The 21,151-nt window shown below is 44.6% G+C and overlaps 1 protein-coding gene across 2 annotated transcripts in view; it reads left to right on the forward strand.

Moving 5' to 3' along the window:
* The first annotated feature begins 2,199 nt into the window (after nucleotides 1-2,199).
* LOC115383066 (tenascin-like) overlaps nucleotides 2,200-21,151 on the forward strand; it is a 35,164-nt gene continuing 16,212 nt past the window's right edge. For both annotated transcript variants that reach the window (XM_030085093.1, XM_030085094.1), the window contains exons 1-9: nucleotides 2,200-2,464; nucleotides 9,637-10,197; nucleotides 12,806-14,119; nucleotides 16,066-16,329; nucleotides 16,411-16,526; nucleotides 17,534-17,687; nucleotides 19,210-19,479; nucleotides 19,742-19,927; nucleotides 20,017-20,106. In XM_030085093.1, coding sequence (XP_029940953.1) covers nucleotides 9,708-10,197; nucleotides 12,806-14,119; nucleotides 16,066-16,329; nucleotides 16,411-16,526; nucleotides 17,534-17,687; nucleotides 19,210-19,479; nucleotides 19,742-19,927; nucleotides 20,017-20,106 — 2,884 coding nt within the window. In that variant the 5' untranslated portion in view covers nucleotides 2,200-2,464; nucleotides 9,637-9,707. The remainder of the gene's footprint in view (nucleotides 2,465-9,636; nucleotides 10,198-12,805; nucleotides 14,120-16,065; nucleotides 16,330-16,410; nucleotides 16,527-17,533; nucleotides 17,688-19,209; nucleotides 19,480-19,741; nucleotides 19,928-20,016; nucleotides 20,107-21,151) is intronic.

Below are 21,151 nucleotides of genomic sequence, written 5' to 3' on the forward strand. Positions count from 1 at the left end.
GATGAGCGTGGACCCTCAGTGTTTTGTTTCTTTCCAGGCAGACGTTGTTCAGATGGTTCAGCTGTGATCATAACTGTCATTTGTTTCTGGTTTCGGGAGCAGCGGCGTGCAGATGGGCAGCGGTGTGTTGCTTGGCCACATGGCCAGTGTGCGCAGTACATGTGAAACACATGTTGAGTCCTAAATTAAAAGGGGAGACCACAGTTTGACCCGTTTGCTCCGTTCCACTGACATTTTCCTCATTCTCCCCGGCCCTCCTGCAGACAGGATCCCCGGGGTCCACTCCGGCTAGGCTAACATTTGATTTGATGAATGGTGACGGAGTTTATGAGTGCGTCCTCAGCCTGTGAGTGCACGTACTTCAGTTCCACTACAGACATGCACACATTTCCTGCTTTACATTGTGAGATCGTGAAGCACGGTGTGCTTGTTGCAGCTACTCTCCAATGCATTGTGTTGTTTTGACGTAAGATTTTGTTATTTCTTTAAGCTAACCTATAAAATGATTACAAATTTATTGTCATTATTTTTGCAAATTGCACAAAGTTGCAAAAGATTTTCTTTTCTTTTCTGCTGATTATGTAGAAAAAACAATACATTTTTATCTTTCAATATGATCCTTCACCCCCCCTGTTTTCATCACATTGGATCATTCCAGTCGCACAAGTGTTGTTTTTGTGTTTTGTGTTTTTCGTTTGCTCGACACGTCCCCCCCCAATGAAATGTGACAAATCTACTTATCCGTGCTGCACCGTGATTTTAATGAGGATTTATGTTTTACTCAATAAAGATCTGGTGTGCAAGATTCAGAAGGATCTATTTGCAGAAATGGAGAGTAATTATCACGGTATGGTTTTTAAGCACTTTAAGAAACTCACCATAAAATCTGCTGCGGCATACAACTTCAGATCACAAATTACAAACAAACACAATTACTGTCAGGCAGTATTTTATTCATTATTCCTGTTCATGTAGGAATTTCCCTCGTTGCTTCATTCTGTGATATCAAACTGTTTACAGTAGGTGTATTGTTTTTGATGCGATTGCTGGACATGACAGTTGAGATTGCAGTCTTTTGATGTTGTAACATTTTCATAAATTATTCTTTCAACCCCATTTTATCCAACTCAGGGTTGTGGGGTCCTGCAGAGCTTCATATTGCGAGCGTGGATAAGGAAAACCTCAGCAGGATGTCACAAAATGCTCACTGTTTCCAAGTTTGTGCTTACAAACACACTCCAAACTTTGCATCTCACCCGGCAACATGGACTCACTTAAAAGACTTAAGCCGATAACTTGTCTTATCCTCGTCTAATCACATGCAGATTAGACTGTGGAGGCTGTTTGGTGGCGGCACACTGCCTGATTCTCCCAGCTGAGCTTCTTGTGGTCGCTCAGCTTGTTTTTTTTTCGGTCAGGATTTGAGTCGACCTCAACCGATATCACAGACTAATTCTCAACAGCTTTGCTTTTATTGAAATCCAACTCGTGTGCCCAGTCAAAAAATGAATAATGCATCTGTTTCCTGCTGGTTCCATCTGCTGAAAGTGTGAAGATGTAACCGTGTCCGCACAGGAAAATAACGGTCAGAGCGCAGGAACATTTCCTGCAGGAACTGAAGACCAACTTCACCTTTTTATTTGTCACTTTTACTAACTTATTGGAAAATTATGCCACAGATTTGCAGCATTAGGAGCCTCTTGGCCGCAGCTGCAGACGGATTTGCACCGAGTCCTTTTCAGTGGGTTTAGCATGAAGGTTGGAACTATATACCATATGATGGAAGGGTAATTTCCATGAATGTGACATGACACTTGAAGCAAATGTACCTAAAAGTGAGTTCTGCAGCTTCAATCATGAGGACAGAACCGTAAATCACCGCCACAGTTAATCTAGTGGAAGGCAAATGTCTGTCTGTGTGCCGTCTGCAGTCTGGACTCACTTTTCCTCTCGTTCGCCCGGCTCTCTCCCCTCTAATTTTCCTGCATGACCACAAGCGCCGCTCACTCTGTCATGACTCCCAGTAACAGTGGCATCTCATTTAGAGGCTGCAGCCGGAGCTCTGCATCCATTAGTTGCAGTCAGAGGGAGGGGAGGACGCAGCTTTGAAAGAAAAGGAGGGAGTGAGACTGACGGCTATTTAAGGGCTGGCAGGTTTTTTTTTTTGTTTTTTTTTAAGCAATGGGGGTCTGACTTAAACACTCCTCACACTTTATAAGACATTTTACTCCCACTCTCTCCCTCTCTCCCTCTCTCTGTCTCTCTCTCTCTCTCTCTCTGCTTGTGATTCACTCTCTGTGGCAGTGAGGAAGCTGAACTCCCATCCTGAGCTGTGAATGGTGAGAGGATAAGATAAGGAGAAGGCTGGAGGAGGACTACCACCCTGCTGGAGAGGCTGCAGGAGGACGGAGCCGTGACTTGGCTGGATTTGTCACAACTCGCAGGGAAGAAAACCCCCAGAAAGGTAAGCCATTTTTATGAGTTTCCCTCACTAATAATGTTATTTTTATTTGAATTACTTTCAATGCACAAATGTTGCGCTTTTGCAGAAATGCAGGTTTCTGTCATCACCAGAAGGCAGTGATATGACTTTATTGTAAATGCATTCTTGGTGAATACTGCAAGTTGTTCCCTGCTCACCCAGCAGCCAGTGCAGGGATCAGAGGTGATGGCTGACTGCTGACAGAGTGAACATGTGGAGGAGTTATCGCTCTAGCAGGCTGTGCACTTTAAACCAAAAAACATGCCTTTAAAGTGTTGTCAAAATCCTCAGGAAAATATGTATGAAAAAGCCTTTTTCCTTGTGCGTGTGTGTGTGTGTGTTTGTGCATGCACGTGGCTAAGACATGCATGAGAATCGCTCTGAGTGGAAAGCCTGATGATTCATCATGGTACCTTGGAGGGATGCAGTTCATTGTGCATCATTTTCCATCAGAGAGAAAAATTTAGAAAGAAAAAAAAAAGTTGGGAGCAGGAGAAGAAACGATGGAAAAAATCCTCATCAATTCACCTCATTAGCTCAACAGAATCCAAATCAAGCTCTGCTCCACAGCGGTTTTATTTTAATGTTTGTTTTATCTTTCTTATTCTCCTGTGGCTGGTTTGACTCACCAGTCCAGGTCTGTATTCAGCAGAAATGAGTATTTCAGCTGGAGAAGACTTTAATTGTTCACTTCATTTCACTTGCAGCTTTGCATCCTGCACCAACCCACGGTTTTATCTAAAAATGCACATCATGTTGAAGGCATTCAGGCTGGTGATGATGGTTCTTTGAGCTGGTTGTCCTCCTGCCATGTGTCTGTGCAGTTGAGTGAGAAAAAGGCGTCTCAGGCAGAGACAGCTGGTTTCGGAGCCGGAGCTCCCCCCTCCAGGCTTGTCTTGCACCGTTTCCCTCTGCCTGACCTTGACCCAGACAACCAGAGGTGGACCGTAACTCATAATCACACACCTTTTAGTTTTGTTTTTTTTTTTTATGGAAAATTTGTTGAATTCCTCTGTCCAGCTCAGTCAAAAGGTGCAGCCCCAAAGTATGGAGATTTAGTGTTTAACAAGCTGAGCTATGGCATCACAGCACCGAAAATTCAAGTGAAAATGTGAGTGTTGTTATATAACTGCAGTGTGTGTGTGTGTCAGCTCTGACTGTGACAGCGTGTTGGACCTTTAACATTGTAAATCTGCTCAGACTTTCTAAAATCAGGTGTGTTTTTTATGAGCGCAGATGGCGGTTTCTGGATGTTTTTGTCATCATTGCAGAAGTAACTTATATCCTTGACAGCTAATAGAAAAATAAATTGGCTGATTGATAATGATGAAAAGTGACGTGTGATGGTCGCTCAGTGAATCCCACTACACTGAGCTCACTCGAAATGCAATAAATTATAACATCAAATAGTCTGTAACAGAAAGAAGTCACAAAAGATTATGTATTTATGCCACTTGTTGTATTTTAAACAAGTAATAATTCAGTCAAGTCATATGCGGGAGCGTTACCAGCTGTTCATCACACTGGAGAGTCTGGAATAGGAAAATAGCAGAAGGCGACATATTTAGCTTCCCTCTTGTGATGAAAAGCAGAATATACACAGTTTGCTTACATGCCAGAGGAAACATGGATTAAACTGTCAAAGCCGTCTCTTTGTAACGCCTGAAAAAAATTTAAAAAAAAAAAGCATGGCAGATTTAGGTTATTTGTTTTGGTTTTGTGCAGAACTTAATTATATTAAAGTCAATGACATGCTTGACAGTAAAGCAGCAAATTAACAATTTGGATCATAGAAAAAAGGTTAGAAAATATATAGTTTGATTGATTTTTAATATTTATAACTTGTCTTTTTTTATATATGGTGAAAAAAATCAAACTGTCTATGATCAGAATGTAGTTGATTTAATACCAGGCATTACTTCATATGTATAAAATCAAAATATGTTTAGTTCACTGACATGCATCAGAAATAAAGCGATAACCGACATGATTACATCGAAGTAGAAGTGTTTCTCAGACTCCTCAGGTTCTGAGATTTGTTGCCGTTAAATGTGAAGCCTGCTTCCGCTTCGGTCTCTGCTGAGGACGCGCTACAGGTCCGTGTTGGTGTTCCTAAAGTCCCCCACGAGGGAGTCCGACCCACAGCTGAGGGGAAATGTGGAACCTGCTAATGAGGTGCTGCAATTTCAGTCACTGTATCAACGACAGAAAACCTCTCCAATTAGCCTTCCTGCGATCATTTCCAGCTGCGCCAGATGTTTCCTTTGCTCTGTGGTAAACAAATGACACGTTATCAGAGATGCAGGTATTTTGTTGTTGACTGCTGAACAGGACTCCCGCCATGTTGCTGTCGGACGTTTATTTCCGGACTCTGATGGTTCTCCTCATGCATGTGAACGGTTGACGTCAATCAGACGTAATGAGAGGCAGCAGAGTTCGCATTAAACCTGCGTGCAGAAGCACTCCCACTTCTACTAAAAGCACAGCTATTATGCAGATGCAGGACAAGTTCCTCCATGCCTCAGGTTTGGGTTTTTTTTTTTTTCCTTTCTTACTTTTTCTATCTTTGACTCGGCAAAACAGATGCCGTCAGTCCAGGGCCAACATTCCCAGTTTCTCATTTCCACGCGGGAAAGTTCCCTTCTCGCTGCCAGCATCAGGGGGAGAGTTCTGAAGCTACGGCGACTGGATTATAGCTTAGCGAACAGGTTATATTTATTTCAGTTTCTTCTCCAAATCATCTTCCCATGTCCCACAGTCAGATGAGTTGTCCTTGGTCAACCCTGCGGCCTTCTTTCAGGGCCGTCCTCTTGGCTTTTTTTACCCTGCAGACTTGAACTGGGGGGAAAAAGAAAAAAAAAAAAACTTCAGTCACCTCTGTATTAAACAGGCTGTCTGCAGGATTCAGAAAAATGTTAACACATGCTGGACGTTAGATCAGATACAGAAAGTACACACATTGTTAGCATAAGTAGAAACACAGATGCTTATGAGGAAAAGCACCTGAATATAGAAACAGGGATTCACCTTTGTTGCTGGATTAAAAAAACAAATCTAGGTAACACATCATTTTATAACACTATGATTACAGCAATTCTCCTCCCTGCTTTTTGGTTTGCTTGTCGTTGTTAGTCTGGAAGACCAGTGATGTGACAGGAATCATGTTCAGTCGATGCTTTTTCTCAGTTCGTAAAGTCGTCTTTCTCTAACATCAGGTGGAGATTCTGAACTGTAAAATATATGAAGAGATGATCAAATATGTATAGCTGTTATTTTCCCATAAAAGTTAACTTAATCTGAAGATGGAAACCATGTTGAAACTGCTTTACTTCTGTGGACATGAAGGTATTTTCTGCATCGGCATAAGCACTACTCACCTCTGCTTAGAAAGCAATTGAATAAGCTTTTTGAAGAGTTGCACCATCAGTACTTCTGGATTTATTACCGAATGTCAACATCAGGCAGAGAGATGATGCAAACATCAATTTCACATTCTTATTAAAAGGATACAGTTCCGCCTGAGGGCATTTTGGGTGAAGCTTTGACCTGTGGAGAGCCGGGGTAGTGTTTCCATTGTTGCAGGAAGTGGATTCAATATAAGTGTAAGCTCCTATGACTTGTAGAAGGAAGTGGTGGAATTGGCAAATGAACACATAATCCAAAGCCTAGCCTCTAATTTCTAAACACATCAATCGATTTCCTGCTGCTTGAAGCACAGATGTTTCTAAATTGATCAGTCATGTCACTAAGAATGATAATTAATAACATAAAATTTAAAATAAAGTCCTGGACTCAGTCATTGAAGCCTGTCTTTGACCTTTTTGACCATTAAAGGGTCTAAAACTGCAGTAACTGCATCAGAAGGTGTTTTTTTTCTGTATGTGATGCAACGTGAGCGGTGAGTTGAAGCCATCATGTTCGTTTTCACCCAAACATTCGCAAGGAGCTTCCTGCCGAGGCGTTTAAGGACCTCGTCTCCTTCTTCCAAGGTCGCAAATTATCGGCATTGTTTCTCGTAAAGTTTTCTAGAAGGAGATGAAAAATGTATCGCCGTGACCTAGTTTTCAGATTTACCGCCTCGGTCCGACCACTCGCCAGATGTGTGAAGACTTGTGAAACCCAAGCTGGGTTTTATACCTGCGCCTTAACTGTTGAAGATGAAGGAAAGAAATTCGCCCAAAGGCCGCCTGATGAAAGGGAGGTCAGGTCAGCGGTCGGGAAACGAGGACCGAGGAGAAAAAAAGGGGGGATCGGGGAGGAGGTTAAACCTGCAGGGGTCGAGCAGTAGGCACGGAGGGAAGGGCCTGAGCGACACTGGTGGAAAGTATTCGACAGAGATTTAAGGAGGACACGGCGCTGCCTGTCATCTGGAAAAAAAAAAAAAATAACAAGGGAGATCAATGTGCAGGCGTCTCCGCCGACTCAGCTGTTTTAAAGACCATTTACCCTTTTTTCTGATTTATCAGTTTTCTCCAGATATAAATTCATTCCAGTTCTCAGAGGACGCTTCAGCACAGGCTGGCTTAGATAGAACTCACATTTTCAAAGAGATACATTTATCTTTGACATTCAGACACCGCTCGCCCGTTAATCCTGTTCGGTGCTGCCAGCACACCTGATGTGGCGCAGATCGTCTCGAGACAATATCTGGCTTCATATGACTTCAGAGATGTGCTTAACACTGATTATGTGATAATGGGCTGAACTAGAGGTTTGCTTTTGATGATTTTTAAACCTGCTTTTCCCTTAAAAAAAAAAACAGATTTATGAATTGAATATAAAGGTCGTGGAACCGCTCACATTTGAGGATTGTTTTTCCAAAACTTAACAGTGAAGCCAAACAGCTACAGAGTTTGAGCTTAAAAATCTCTGTGCAGTTTCTCCTCTAGGTTGTGGAAAGTGATTTATTATCGTTTCCCTGAACTGCAAATCTAATTTTCACCACGTCTGGAAATGCAAAGCCTTTTTGGTGAAGTTTGGTTACACCCACGTGAGGAACTGCTGACTAAACTCCCTCTGACCATTTAACAAGAGCTACCCATAAAACACACACACTCACACACCACCAACATCCTGAGAAAGCCATCATTGAAATAGTAACGTATTAAAACCACCTACATAAAGCTATTCAGTAGGTGATCGAGTAATATTGAGCAGAACCGAGTTAAATTTTTCGGCCTTACGCTCGATGGAAAACTCAGGTTTTGATTTTTCTCCGGAAAACGATTTCCTCTCCCGTGGTTCAGTTTGAATTTGTAGGCACTGAAATGAACACCGACTGAGTTTGAGTAAGAGTTTTTTGTGTTTTGATTCATGTACATGTGGTTTTCTTGTTCGGAGGATAAACTAGATCCCACTCATAAATCCGTGATTTGCTTTGACAGAGACAGAGTCCCGTCATGGTAATATAGTGATACAAACACACAGAAGAAGGTTTTTGATTTACATCATCGTTTTGTTATCGGCTGGTGAAGCATTATCAGTTCTGAATAGCAGTTTGCAGAAGTTCTTATGACAGCATGAATTCTCTTTTTTTAATCTCTTAAAGATGCACATTCCTCTCCTGGAAGTCAGATTTTTTTTCATTGTGGTGCAGCAGGCTGGCTGTTCACCTGTCCAGAACTCTGGCCGTCTGAGCTGGCCGAGGCGGAGCTTGTTTACCGAGGTCGAGTCTGCTGCGTCCCAGATGTGGCAGCAGAGGAATGTGTGTGGACCCGGGAGCGTGCATACCTGGGAGTGTGTGGGGATGAAAATGTTCACGAAAACAGCATAAAGATACGATCTGAAAATCAAAGAAAGCAGATGTTGTGATGAACTCGCAGTGCGATCGTAACCGTCAGTCCAGGAGGCGGGCTGTCTCTCGTACTGAGACTCGACTGTCGGCCCTTCTATTGATTTCCACCATGCCTTGCGTAGTCAGATCCGTTGGAAAGTCATCGCTCCATAATCCAGGGAGGCTTTCCCACGCCGGGGAAGAGGCTTGTCATTCGACTCCTGCAAATTATAGTGTGCTTCGCATCCAGCCGATGAAGTCATCTGAGAGATCTGTGGGCGAGACGGAGCGCAGTGCACGGGATGCATTATGGCGCTTCACACTGTTCTACCCCGTTTATTGTCCTGTATGGATACTGGGGGTTCAAAACAGCTGAGTTATTTCACACACAGTCACGAACCCTGAATAGAGCTGGTGTGCCAACGCAGCTGTTTTTAGCAGTGTTTTCACAGGAGAGACACAGAAATGAGGAATAATCATGAATATTTTTGTGACAGATTGAAAGACTCGTGACTGTTTTCCTTATTAAGCACGCGCCACAGACGGTAACAAAAGAGTGAAAAGAGCAATGGAGAATTTCCATCTTCTGTTCAAAGCTCAGGAGAATAGCCATCACAAAGAAGAAAATTATTTCATACAGTTCAATGTTTTTTTTGTCCTTCTGACTGTTTTATTTAATCTACAACAGTCAGATTATGAAGCAAAGCTTTTCTCGCCACATATGCACATTTTTCAGTTTGCTTTCGGTTTCCAGTTGGACATTTAGCACAACCAAAGCACAGCTGGACAATGCAGGAGACGATGTTCCATCACAGAAACATTTTAAAAGGCCCTTAAATGGTTGAAAAACTCGACAGGTGTGAGGTTTACAATCATGACTTGTTAAAGCAAGAAGCACAGAGTCTGGAACTAACAAGTCCGAACCGGCTCGTTTTTGACACTGGTGAGCATTCTGGTTCAGCTGCACAAGTCGGCAAACGATCAGCGTAACATTGCAAAGCATGATGGGATTGATGCCTTGACTGAGTCAGATGATATTAATCCAATCACTTTTATTCAGTGATCATGTAAACGGGACGAGCTGATCTATCGAACACAAGGAATTTTATCAGACTGACTGAAGAAGTTCAACTTCAATATTTCAATGTATTTCTTCATATAGCATTTTGTCTTGAATATTTTGTGAGAAGTGTTTTATTCCAATCATTCCAGTAAATCATTGGATTGATTTGATTATTTAACTTAAAGAAAAACACTTATCTGTACAGGAAACACACAAATAATAAATATGATGGAAACATGATGTTTAAGTTCAGTAATAACAGTTTAAAGTTTAACATTGTGTCACATGATCATGTTTATTTTGTGTTTTTCTTTCCAGAACTTTCTGCATCCACCAGGATAGACCCTAAACCAGAGGTTCAAGTTAGTATTTATTTCACCAAACACACAATGGGTGCACGAAGCCTTCTGGGCTGCCTTCTCCTCCTCGCTTTGCTCAGCTCATCAAACGCCGGGCTCGTGAAGAAACTCCTGCGGCATCGGCGGCAGACGTTGGCGCCCCCCTCGGAACATAATGTCTCCCTCCCCGCTGCCGACCACCCCGTGGTCTTCAACCACGTTTATAACATCAACGTCCCCGCCAGCTCCCTGTGCTCGGTCAACCTGGACGCTCCAGGAGGCACGGAGCTCCTCCCCAAAGACGCGGCGGCGGCGGCGTCCTCCATCGACCACCACGTCACCGAGCACACGCTCGACCAGGAGAACCAGATCGTCTTCACCCACCGCATCAACATCCCCCGCAAGGCCTGCGGCTGCGGCGACGACCTGCCCGGCCTGAAGGACCTCATGAGCCGGCTGGAGATGCTGGAAGGAGAGGTTTCAGCTCTGAGGGATCAGTGCAAGACTGACGGGACCTGCTGCAGCAACGCTCAGGTCGCAGGTAGGCAGGAGTCAGGTTTTTTTTATGTTTTTTTTTTTTTACTTTGAATCTATCTAACTGTTCTATGAAAAGCGCTTCACTCAGAAGTAACCTCGCTGACTTCCTGTATGACTCTCGTCAGGTTCATTCATCTGTTCTGTGGAATCTGTGTTTTCTGTGTGGGTGTCATTTTATCTGCACAGTTGAGGCCAACAAAGCATCAATTAGCTCCGAACGGGGCTTTACTTGACTCGGAAAGCCAAGACATGCAAATGCATTAACATCAGTAAAGAAGGGTGTAGTGGCTGCTAAAATAAGCCTTAGAAAAAGTGAGTAATTCCTCTGAAAGGAAACGTGATCTTATCTGTATCTGTAACTGCATACTGAGATTAGAGGCCTTCAAAAGCACCTTAAAGGTTAAACTGCCTGTAGGAAAGAAACACAGATTTATTATTTAAATTTATTAAAACTAAATGGAGTAGGATTTAATCTGAAAATCTTCAATTTCGACTTTCATAAGTCAGTGATTTTATTGGTTTATAGTTGAAAAACAAAAAAGAAAGTTTTGTTGTTCTGTTAAGTTTAAGAGATTTTGATTTATGTGTATGATCTAAATCACATTGAAGCTAATGCCCCATTTGTGACTTCTTTCAGCTTTATGGTGTTTGCTCATCTGCTCTCTCCTGTGGGTCTCCCAGCAACTAGGCGTTGCAACTTGCACTCTTCACTAGTTGCAGCTAACCCACGCTCAACGTGGAAAACAAACAGATTCAATATATGCTTTATTAAAGGGTTGGACGAGAAACGAAGAGCAAACTAAAAGTGATGTGGTTTATTGAAGCGGAGGAGTGTTTGAATGAGGGTACAGAGACTCGTGGTGATTATAGACCCTCTTTGGAAAATTGTGCCTAGATATGTTGACAAATGTGCAGATTTATTATTTGAACGGTGTGTGAGAGAAACGGCTTTTGTTTGTGGTAAATCAAAGGTCATGTTGGAAGTCTACTTGAGTTGACGCTTGTTTAGTTTAACTCCGCCAAGCGATGTGTCTGCTTCCACCCACTTCTGGCACATTTGAACAATTAAAGTGCTGCCACATTTTACAAGCGGCACCGTTTGTAACCAGGTTTTGTGTGAGTCACATGGTCACGGTCGCACCCAAACTGACCCAGCTGCATGTAAGAGTGCCAAACTTCCCAACATCCCATTTATGGCATGTCCAGTTCTAGTCAAGAAGTCAACTAGAACGGTTGAGGATTTAAAGGATGATTCGGGAGCGCCTCGCTCCCACAGCGTATCAGGAATTACATGTTTTCACCGTAAAAGTGGTCATAAACCGATCAATGTCCAAATTATTTTCCTTTGTTTCAAAACATAGTCAGTAGGACTAAAGCAGTTCATGTATTTAATGTATTTTGTCCGATATAAGGTCTCAAATAAGTTATTTCACTAGTAAGCAGCTGTCTAATATGGAATATTGTAAAGTGAGCTGTTATATTCTGGAAAAAAATGGGAAAATAAACAGAGCAGAGGGTTTATCCCACTATTTAACAACCAGCATGCTCCTTATTGTTCTTTACGTACATTTTACCAGGGAATAGCGAATTTATAGGATCTGGTGTTCATGTTCTCCTCATGAGAATATCTAAAAGTGGGACAAAAGTTCATCATCTTTTCCACTTATTTTGTATTTGGATGGCAAAACAGGCATTTTTGAAACAGCCAAGTACGTAGTGTGACATTTTGAATAAAACAGATCGTGACCACAGATAGTTGGAAATCCGGGGAAAGTCCAGTGAATAATTGTACTTTAGGACAAAGGAGAACTTTTTGCCTTCATCCACTGCCATGCGCTGGACCGGACAGTGCGTCTCCGGCGCTGCAGAGAAACGGTCAACGCGGCGTTGACTGTATCGTTTTCTATGATCACGGTTTAAGGGCCATCATCATTTAATCACCTTTTAATTGATCAAGACACACACAAAGAGACACCTAAATAACAATTTGTGTTCCAAAACCTACCAGGCAGGATGGAGACAATCTTTTGGGGTGAATTTAAGGAGTATTTTGACTTTCTTTTTCTTGTTTTGGCTCATGTTTATTCCACTGACAAGGAAACGACAACAGCCGTGTTCTGCAACCAATCAACATGGAGGCTGTTAAAACCCTTTGGCTTCACTTTTTAGGCTTCTGTTTGTTGTTCATATTCTTTTTCCAGTTTAGTCATCCAGCTAACTTCTCGAAACTGCTTTTACGCTGAAACAATGGCTGGCCATGGTGTTCAGTTAAGAATATTGGTAGCAGACTGTCCAGTATTTACAAGTCACTTTTTCATCATTTTATAAAGTAGTCTGTGTTTTAAAGAACAAAAAACAATATTATTTACTCACATAAAAATGTACACTAATGTAAAAACTAGCAATCCTTGCTTTCCCCGACTCCAGATGTCATTTTCTCCTGTAAGAATTCCCACAAATTCCCGAAAACTCGAAAACTGTCCCAGTACAAAACCCTTCCTGAAAACTGCATGAACCGATTGGTTGAGGAGACCGCATTGATGCTACAAAGTCCATCATCCCCACAGTGTTCTGCTCACTGTTTCTAAACCAGTCCTTTTCTCTTTTGAAAGGCAAGTTGGGAACCAAGCCATACTGCAACGGGCATGGAAACTACAGCACCGAGACCTGTTCCTGCGTCTGTGAGCCTGGATGGAAAGGACCCAACTGCTCTGACGCCGCGTGCCCAGGAAACTGCCAGAAAAGAGGCCGGTGCGTGGACGGGCGGTGCGAATGCCCGAAAGGCTTCGCCGGGGCGGACTGCTCGGTCGAGGTCTGTCCGGTGGACTGCGGCGCGTACGGCAGCTGCGTGGGCGGCGTTTGCGTTTGCACAGACGGTTTCTTCGGCGAGGGCTGTTCTGAAAGCAACTGCCCCAACAACTGCAGAGGCCACGGCCGCTGCGACGACGGATACTGTATCTGCGAAGAACCCTGGACTGGCTTCGACTGCTCCGAGCTCATCTGCCCCAAAGACTGCTACGACCGGGGGCGCTGCGAGAACGGCACCTGCCACTGCGAGGACGGATTCACCGGGGAGGACTGCGGGGAGCGCGCCTGCGTCAACAACTGCGGCGGCAACGGTTTCTGCGTGGACGGCCGGTGCGTCTGCACCGCCGGCTACAGCGGGGCGGACTGCTCCAAGCTCACCTGCCTGAACGACTGCAACGGCAGAGGCACGTGCTTCAACGGGATGTGCATCTGCGACGCGGGATACCAAGGCGAGGACTGCAGCCAGCTGGCGTGCCTGAACAACTGCAACAGCAGGGGCCAGTGCATCAACGGCCAGTGCTCGTGCGACGTCGGCTTCCAGGGAGACGACTGCTCCGAGCTGTCCTGTCCCAACAACTGCCTCAGCAGGGGGCGCTGCGTCAACGGCCAGTGCGTGTGCGAGGAGGGCCTGGCGGGCGAGGACTGCAGCATCCGCACCTGCCCGTCCAGCTGCTACGGCCGCGGGGAGTGCGTGGACGGACGCTGCGTCTGCCACACCGGCTTCACCGGGCGGGACTGCGGCGAGCTCAGCTGTCCCTACAACTGCCAGAACCGCGGCCGATGCGTCGACGGCCAGTGCGTCTGCGACGAGGGCTTCAGCGGGGAGGACTGCGGCCAGAAGGCGTGTCCCAACGACTGCCTGGCCCAGGGTTACTGCCGCGACGGGAGGTGCGTCTGCAGGGAAGGCTACTCGGGAGACGACTGCTCTGTGCTCGTCTGTCCCGACAACTGCAACAACAGGGGGCGCTGCGTCAACGGAAGGTGTGCCTGCGTCAGTGGATACGAGGGAGAGAGCTGCTCACTGCTGACTTGTATCAATAACTGCCAGGAAAAAGGCCGCTGCGTCAACGGTCAGTGTGTCTGTGACGAAGGATACATCGGAGAGGACTGCTCAGAAGGTAGGAGGCGCTCTCTTGTCTATGGTTGGCTCCTAAAAACTGAATATCAGATTTGTTTTTGGACGCAGCTAGTTGTTCATAGACAGCATTGAGACCAGACTAGCTGTTGATTACCTGAATCGCTTTAGTTCATCTGGTTCCAGTTTGGTTTCTCTGTCGCCGTCTGTTTGGCTCACACTCTGTCCCAGCACTTCCCATCAAAGTTACACTACTGACTGTACTTCAAAACAAAAACAAAATACATCTGCAGAGCTATAATTTTCCGTGATGGCCAAAATGCCAAAATGGAAGTGAAATCGAGACGAAGACAGTTCCAACTTTTTTCTGATCATCTTGATCTCATTCATACATCGGGGTTACTCAGGGATCGGATGATACTTCTGCCAGTCTGTGACTTCCAACACGAAGAGTCTCCTGGCAAAGAGAGTAATCCCCTTCGAGTGAAGACGAGTTTCACTTCTGTTCGGTGTAACAAAAGTGCGTCTTAAAAATTCAGCGGGCCTGATGGTGGCGCACTTCAAGACACAGAACCAAAGTGGTTGACAGACTAACACAAAGCATTTGTGCAATTAATGGACAGAATTGAAATTCAACAGAATGCTGAGATTTCGACACAGTGCTTGAACACTTGAGAGACGATGGAGACCGTGCTGACTAAAAACAGGAGAGAATGAGGCGTTACCCTGCCTGATCCTGACGAGTGAAAAAAGCTCTCATGAGAAATGTTTCAACTCACTCTCCTTTTTTAAAGTTTGAAATCTGCTTTTTAAGAAATGTAATTTTGATTTTATTTCTAATTCAGATTCTGATCTCAAATCTGATCTGGTTGTAATTTTGATTTAGTTATTATTCCTTAGTTTGACTCTGACATATAATTGGATTTCAACAGGAAAGTTATTTTGACCTTTCTACAGTGTTTCCACAGACAATTGTAAAAGCAGTGTGAGAACACAGACAACACAAAAAAGCCCATAAAACGAGCTTGTGTACTCAACAGTCCTGCCAATTTCTGGCAGTAGTTAATCACCTGCCAAGGTTTGGCATGTCATCTATGAATAAACATCTTCAGTGGATATGTTTTTACTATAAATCAGTCAATATTTTCAAAACTAAAACATTTTTCTAAGAAAAATCACAGCAGGCATCATATATTCCGTGTAATTGTAAACTTTGCTGACAGTAAATTTAATTTTGATGTCAATTCTGATTCCTGTTCCAATAGTGATTAAACTTGATATTGTGATTTATGATTTGGACATGTGAACTGAATTTCAATAACAGACAATACAAGAATAGAAATATTGAAAATACAATGCCGTGAAATGGTGATTCAGTAGTTTATATACATATATATATATATATATATATATATATATATATATATATATATATATATATATATATATATATATATATATTTTTTTTTTTTTTTTTAACATTCTTTAAAGGTGCCACCTTACCTGGAAATTTATATTATTGTGATATTCAGCTTTGATAGTAAAAGTGAATCTATTTGTGACACATAAAGACATATATTGTGCCGTTTAGACAGTGTTTCCTAAAAACAACAAAAATTGAATGGTTACTTGTCAAAAGCCTTAATAACACTAAAAGTAGAAAATAAAATGGACTTGCGGCCGGCAGTCAGACCATAGAAAGGTTTGGCAGTTCACGTTTTCGCAAAGTTTCCGTGCCTTGATGTAATTTTCTATTAAAGAGAATCCAGTGTGATGTAATTTCCCTCCATTCTCAAAATTCACTCGGCACTCATCCGTTTTTAAGGAATATAAGAGAAGCTTGAGCTCTGCGCTCCTTCTCTCGGCAGCCAGATGTGGCTCTGGAGTTCGCATTAGCCGCCCCGCGGTGAATACCGAGTCACTGAGGGCACGAGAATCCGAGCGAGACCGGAGCCTCAAGCAGTTTTGTCGCCGTCGTTTCTCCCCCAGTGTCTCCTCCGAAGGACCTGACGGTGGGCGAGGTCACCACCGACACCGTGGACCTGTCCTGGAACAACGAGATGCTCGTTACGGAGTACCTCATCACGTACGTGCCCACCGTGCCCGGGGGGCTCCAGCAGGAGGTCACGGTGAGCGGCGACAAGACGGCCGCCACCGTGAAGGAGCTGGAGCCGGGCTTCGAGTACCTGATCAACGTTTACGCCGTCCTGAGCAACAAGAGGAGCGTCCCCGTCAGCGCCAGGGTGGCCACGCGTACGTCAGCGTCGCTCCGGCGTCGGTTTGCTCCGAGTTTCTTCGGGAAAGAGTAACACTTCTGTGTGGCTTTGGTCTCAGATCTTCCGCAGCCCGAGGGCTTGAGGTTCAAGTCAGTGAGAGAGACGTCGGTGGAGGTGGTGTGGGACCAGCTGGACATCCCCTTTGATGGCTGGGAGATCTATTTCCGCAACACGGTCAGTCTGGTCCCCGCTCTTTGAACACTTCCTCTGAGTTTTATTAAACATCAGGGGAAAAAGTGAGAGGTTATAAGCCAGCCCAGCTTATTGGAAGTTTCAGCCAAACATGGATTTATTTAAGTGTTAACCATTAAATTTGCTGTGACATATGGAAAACCTCAGTCTGGGCAAGTCCGGATGTCAAAGAGCTGCAGCTGAATCTGCCGCTCAGAAGCCGGGGCAGCGGCTCTTTGAAACTGAACGACTGTGGCTCTGGATCTTTCACAGGTCTTCTTCTATTCTGAGGTTGCTGCTAAGTTTTTGCCAAGTTTTGAAAGTGTTGTCCTTCCCTGACCTTTAAGTTCCTGCTGCTAACTTTCTGGTTCTCCGTGGGGCAGATATAGATCAAGTGTTTTTCTATATCTTGCGGTGTAAAGCTGCCAAATGTGAAGGAAAATCAGAAGCAGTTGTTTTATCAGCAGCAGAAACTGCTGGTAGAGTCGCCTCACAGTTATTTCCTTTGACATATCGCAGACATTTGACATTAAAGGAAAAAAAATCACTGTACTTTGAAATAAGAAGCTTAGCGTATTGTTCACACCCACCAGAGGAATAAGAGATTCACTCTTTTCTTTTTGAAGTAAATGTTCCAGTAAAATTACTGATTCAATTTCAAGTTTCAAGAAACATTTAGCCGTTACCTAAATTGAAATACAAATGCAAAAACCACAACACAAATACATGCAGAAGCAGCATTGGGAATGAAAACGCAAAAATATAAATTATCGGTATTTGCATGCAAAAGTCACGACAACAATTCAAAATCTACAAGATGACTGCAACTGCAGTAACTAGCAAGCAAAAGTCAAACCTCCTATGTGAAAAATCAGTGTGCTATTTTTACATTGCAGTGTCCCTTCTAGGCCACCATAACTTATCTAAAGAAATTTTAACACTATATATAGATTTCATGTATTTTAACTTTTGTTTTTTGTTTTTTTTTTATGTGCCACGTGTTTTTGCAGAAGGAAGAAAATGGAAAAATCCTGAGCACCCTTCCCTCCTCTCAGAACCAGTTCACGCAGTCGGGACTCGGACCAGGACAGGAGTATGAAGTATCCATCAACGTCGTGAAAAACAACACCAGAGGACCCCAGACGTCCCGGACGGTCACTACCAGTGAGTCTCGAGCACCCGGGATTCGCACTCACCTGGTGTGAAGGTAGACGGTTAAGATGGCCGCCATGCCCTGCGTAAGCGTCGATCATCGTGTTATTTATTTCACCTATTTGTAGTTCGGTTGGCTACAATAACTTTACTTAAGGATAAAGACGTCACAGAGTGAAATTCCTTGATGAAATGGAGAGTTACTGCAGGAAATCCCCGCTGCGCCGCCATTGCTCCCTTTCACCAATTTTTATTCAAAGAGTAATAACTCAGGCGAATTGAACCTCAGCCTAGCGTGACCGTGTCGCACCAGTCCACTTTTTCCCTTCCTCTAAATCTTGGCCGAGCGCTTTCTCTCTGCATGTTGAGACGTTTATTGCACCGTTACTCCATACATTACGTGGAAATGCTTCCAGCTGCTCACGCAGCCCCGATGGCACGCCGGAGGGCCAAACGGCTTTCGCCGCCACATGGAAAAGTCGTTCCAGTCTCCGGATTCGTGTCGGTTTCGCTCCCGGCGGGAGTCGCGCCCGTTTCATTTCTGACGTCATTTATTAGCGTAGGCAGAAACCCGACGCAGCCCCCGCCGGCGAGTGATAGATAAACCGTTCGTTTAGCCTCCCGGGTTCCTCTCGGTTCCAGAACATAAAGGAAATACTTCTCCTCCAGCGCTGGAGGCTTGTTGGCCGACGGACCCGATCTCACAGTGAACAGTATAAACGTGTCTGAGAGGTCATGTGTTTGTAAATTCCAGTAATTGTTCCACCTCATGAGAAGTCACGCTGACTTTGAATCGGTAAACCTACTTATCTGTTTTGACATTTTCCGTTAAACAGTTCAGCCGCACGCGGCGCACGGTTCAAATGGGTTTGATCGCTCGGTCACTGATTAAAGCCGTCGCCTCACGAAAACTGTGACAGCATGTGGAGAGTTTACATGTTCTCCTTTAGTCTGGCTTCTTCCCAAAGCCTTGCCTGTGAGGTTCTTCCAGTGACCCCTGACCCGAGGCTTTGAGAGCTTTGAGGTTGTCAAAATTACATTTCCAGATGTCAAATAAAAACATATCAAGAGGGTTTTTTTATAAACTAATGAAGTGCCTATTGCTTTTACTTTAAAGGTTCTTGCTTTTTGTTTGTTCATTGGTTCGTTTTCTCTCCTTCTGACCCCTCACCCATCTCAGCCTGGTCCTACAAAGGCTTCTCCCTTTTGAAGGGAGTTGTTCTTTTCCACAGTCGCTTTATGCTTGCTCATGTGGAACGGTTGGGTTTTTCTCTGTAAACGTGCCTGGAAATGACTGTGTTGTACCTGGCGCTATATAAATAAACCTGAGTTGAATTGAATCGGTAAGTTGGCCAACAGTTCGCTCCTGTCGCTGTCCCGTCCAGAGTTCACCTTCCAATTTGCCCTCTGTGAAAGAATTGGCTCCAATTGGACCATCGACCATCAACATAGCAAAACTGAGGCATCTTCATTGACAGTAGCTCCTCAAACGTGTGAGCTCTGATCTGTTAAATGCTTTCGATTCCCTCCTCAGAGATCGACGGCCCGCCGCAGGTGGAGGTGAAGGACGTGACGGACTCCTCAGCTCTGATCAGCTGGTCGCAGCCGGTGGCTCCCACGGACAAAGTGACCATGTTTTACTCGCCCACCTCCGACCCGGCACAGAAAGCCCGAGTGGACGTCTCCCCGCCGGACAAGCAGTACAGCATCAGCAGCCTGAAGCCGGACACCGAGTACACGGTGTCGCTGGTCTCCTGGAGCAGCGGCGTCAGCAGCGACCCCGTCACCACCTCCTTCACCACAGGTAGCCGCGATTTTCACTGGGTGAACAATCCGGCCACTGTTTAGTGCTGTTTGTTTGATAGAACTGGAAGACCCAGCAATTTGGGAAAATCACTGGAACTTCTCAGAATTTAAAGCGTGTAATTATGATCCATTTCAAGATTTTCTTCTCTGTTTTCAGCTATCGAGCAGATAAAGTACAGAGTTTAACTGTTTAGCATTTCTTTTTTCGCCTTGTTCTGCCTTCTTGACAGAGATAATGTTTAAGTCTGTGTTTCCTTCAGCCCTGGACGCCCCCTCGGACCTGCAGCCCGTGTCTCAGACGGACAGCAGCATCACTCTGGAGTGGACCAACAGTGAGGCGGACGTCAGCAGCTACCGGGTGAAATTCAGCCCCATCTCTGGCGCCGTTCACGGCGAGGAGGTGTTCCCGCGGGGGCCGGGACGCACCACGCAGGCCACCATCACGGGTACGGGTCCAGAGAGGCACGCGGTCATCACCACACGCAGCCCGCAGGCGATTTATCTCACCTCAGGCTCGGTCTCGTCTGCGTCGCAGGGCTGCGGCCGGGGACGGAGTACGGGATCGGAGTGACGGCGGTGAATAACGAGAGAGAGAGCCTCCCCGCCACCAGCAACGCCGCCACCGGTGAGCAGCTGCACAAACACTCATCCTTCACTCGGCTTCATAAACACACACACAGAGGGGCCGTGTTGATACAAATGGGGCGATGAAATGAAACTAATGAGGTGAAGTGCTTTGTTATTCCTCAGAGTGCAACAGCTCCCCTCGAGCAGCGGTACGATCTCCGCTGGGTTGAATTAATCATGTCGATCCTGTAGAGCCGAGTGCAGCAGGAGTCCGTTTCAGTGAATTACATCAATATCAAGGCCTGAAACCTCAGTAGATACTGTATAACATCCTGTTAGACGTCACTGCTCTCACTTCGTCTGTGGAATTATTATTAGCGTTACGACTGATCCGTGCCAGAAAAGCAAGTGTCCATCCGCCTCCAGACGAACCCTGCTGCAGTTTGATTGATCGGTGTTGTTCTCACATTTTGAATTAAACTCCCAACAGAGCGAACGCAAGACGTGATTTCCCCAGAAGCGCTGAAGCAGCAGATTTTAATTGATGGGTCTAATGGAGGATATCCTGCCACTGTTTCAACATTTTGATACCTTTTAAAAGCTGTTGAGTTCTTGTCCTGTAAATCCTATCGAACCCTTTTTGTTTGTTGCGTTGCGTAACGCCAGAACACAACTTTGTTTAGGAGAATTATGTCTGAATTTATATCATAGTAAATAATTTGTTGATGTCTTTAACCACAGCACAACTCAACTTTATCTAAAAATCACTTCAAAAACAACTAAAGATAATATAAATTTTAAATATATAATTCATGTTTTTTCTGTATTATGTGTGTGCTATTCAGATAAAATTAGAGAGTTTATAATAAATTTCTGAAAAATATTCATGACTTACCTTCACGTACCACTAGGGGGAGCTCAGTGGTTCAAATACCAGAGTCATTCACGTGCTTTTAAGTTTTTTACTGAACTTGTTGCTTCCTCTGAACAACAAGTTGATCAGCATCAGATCCCAGCTCAGAAACAGTAAGAACAACGTGAACGTGTCACTTAGTTTCCTTTAAAGCTGGGTTCCTCAATTAGTGGACCGCGGCCCACGACCG

This window comes from Salarias fasciatus, assembly GCF_902148845.1.
Source record: "Salarias fasciatus chromosome 7 unlocalized genomic scaffold, fSalaFa1.1 super_scaffold_4, whole genome shotgun sequence".
Taxonomy (NCBI): domain Eukaryota; kingdom Metazoa; phylum Chordata; class Actinopteri; order Blenniiformes; family Blenniidae; genus Salarias; species Salarias fasciatus.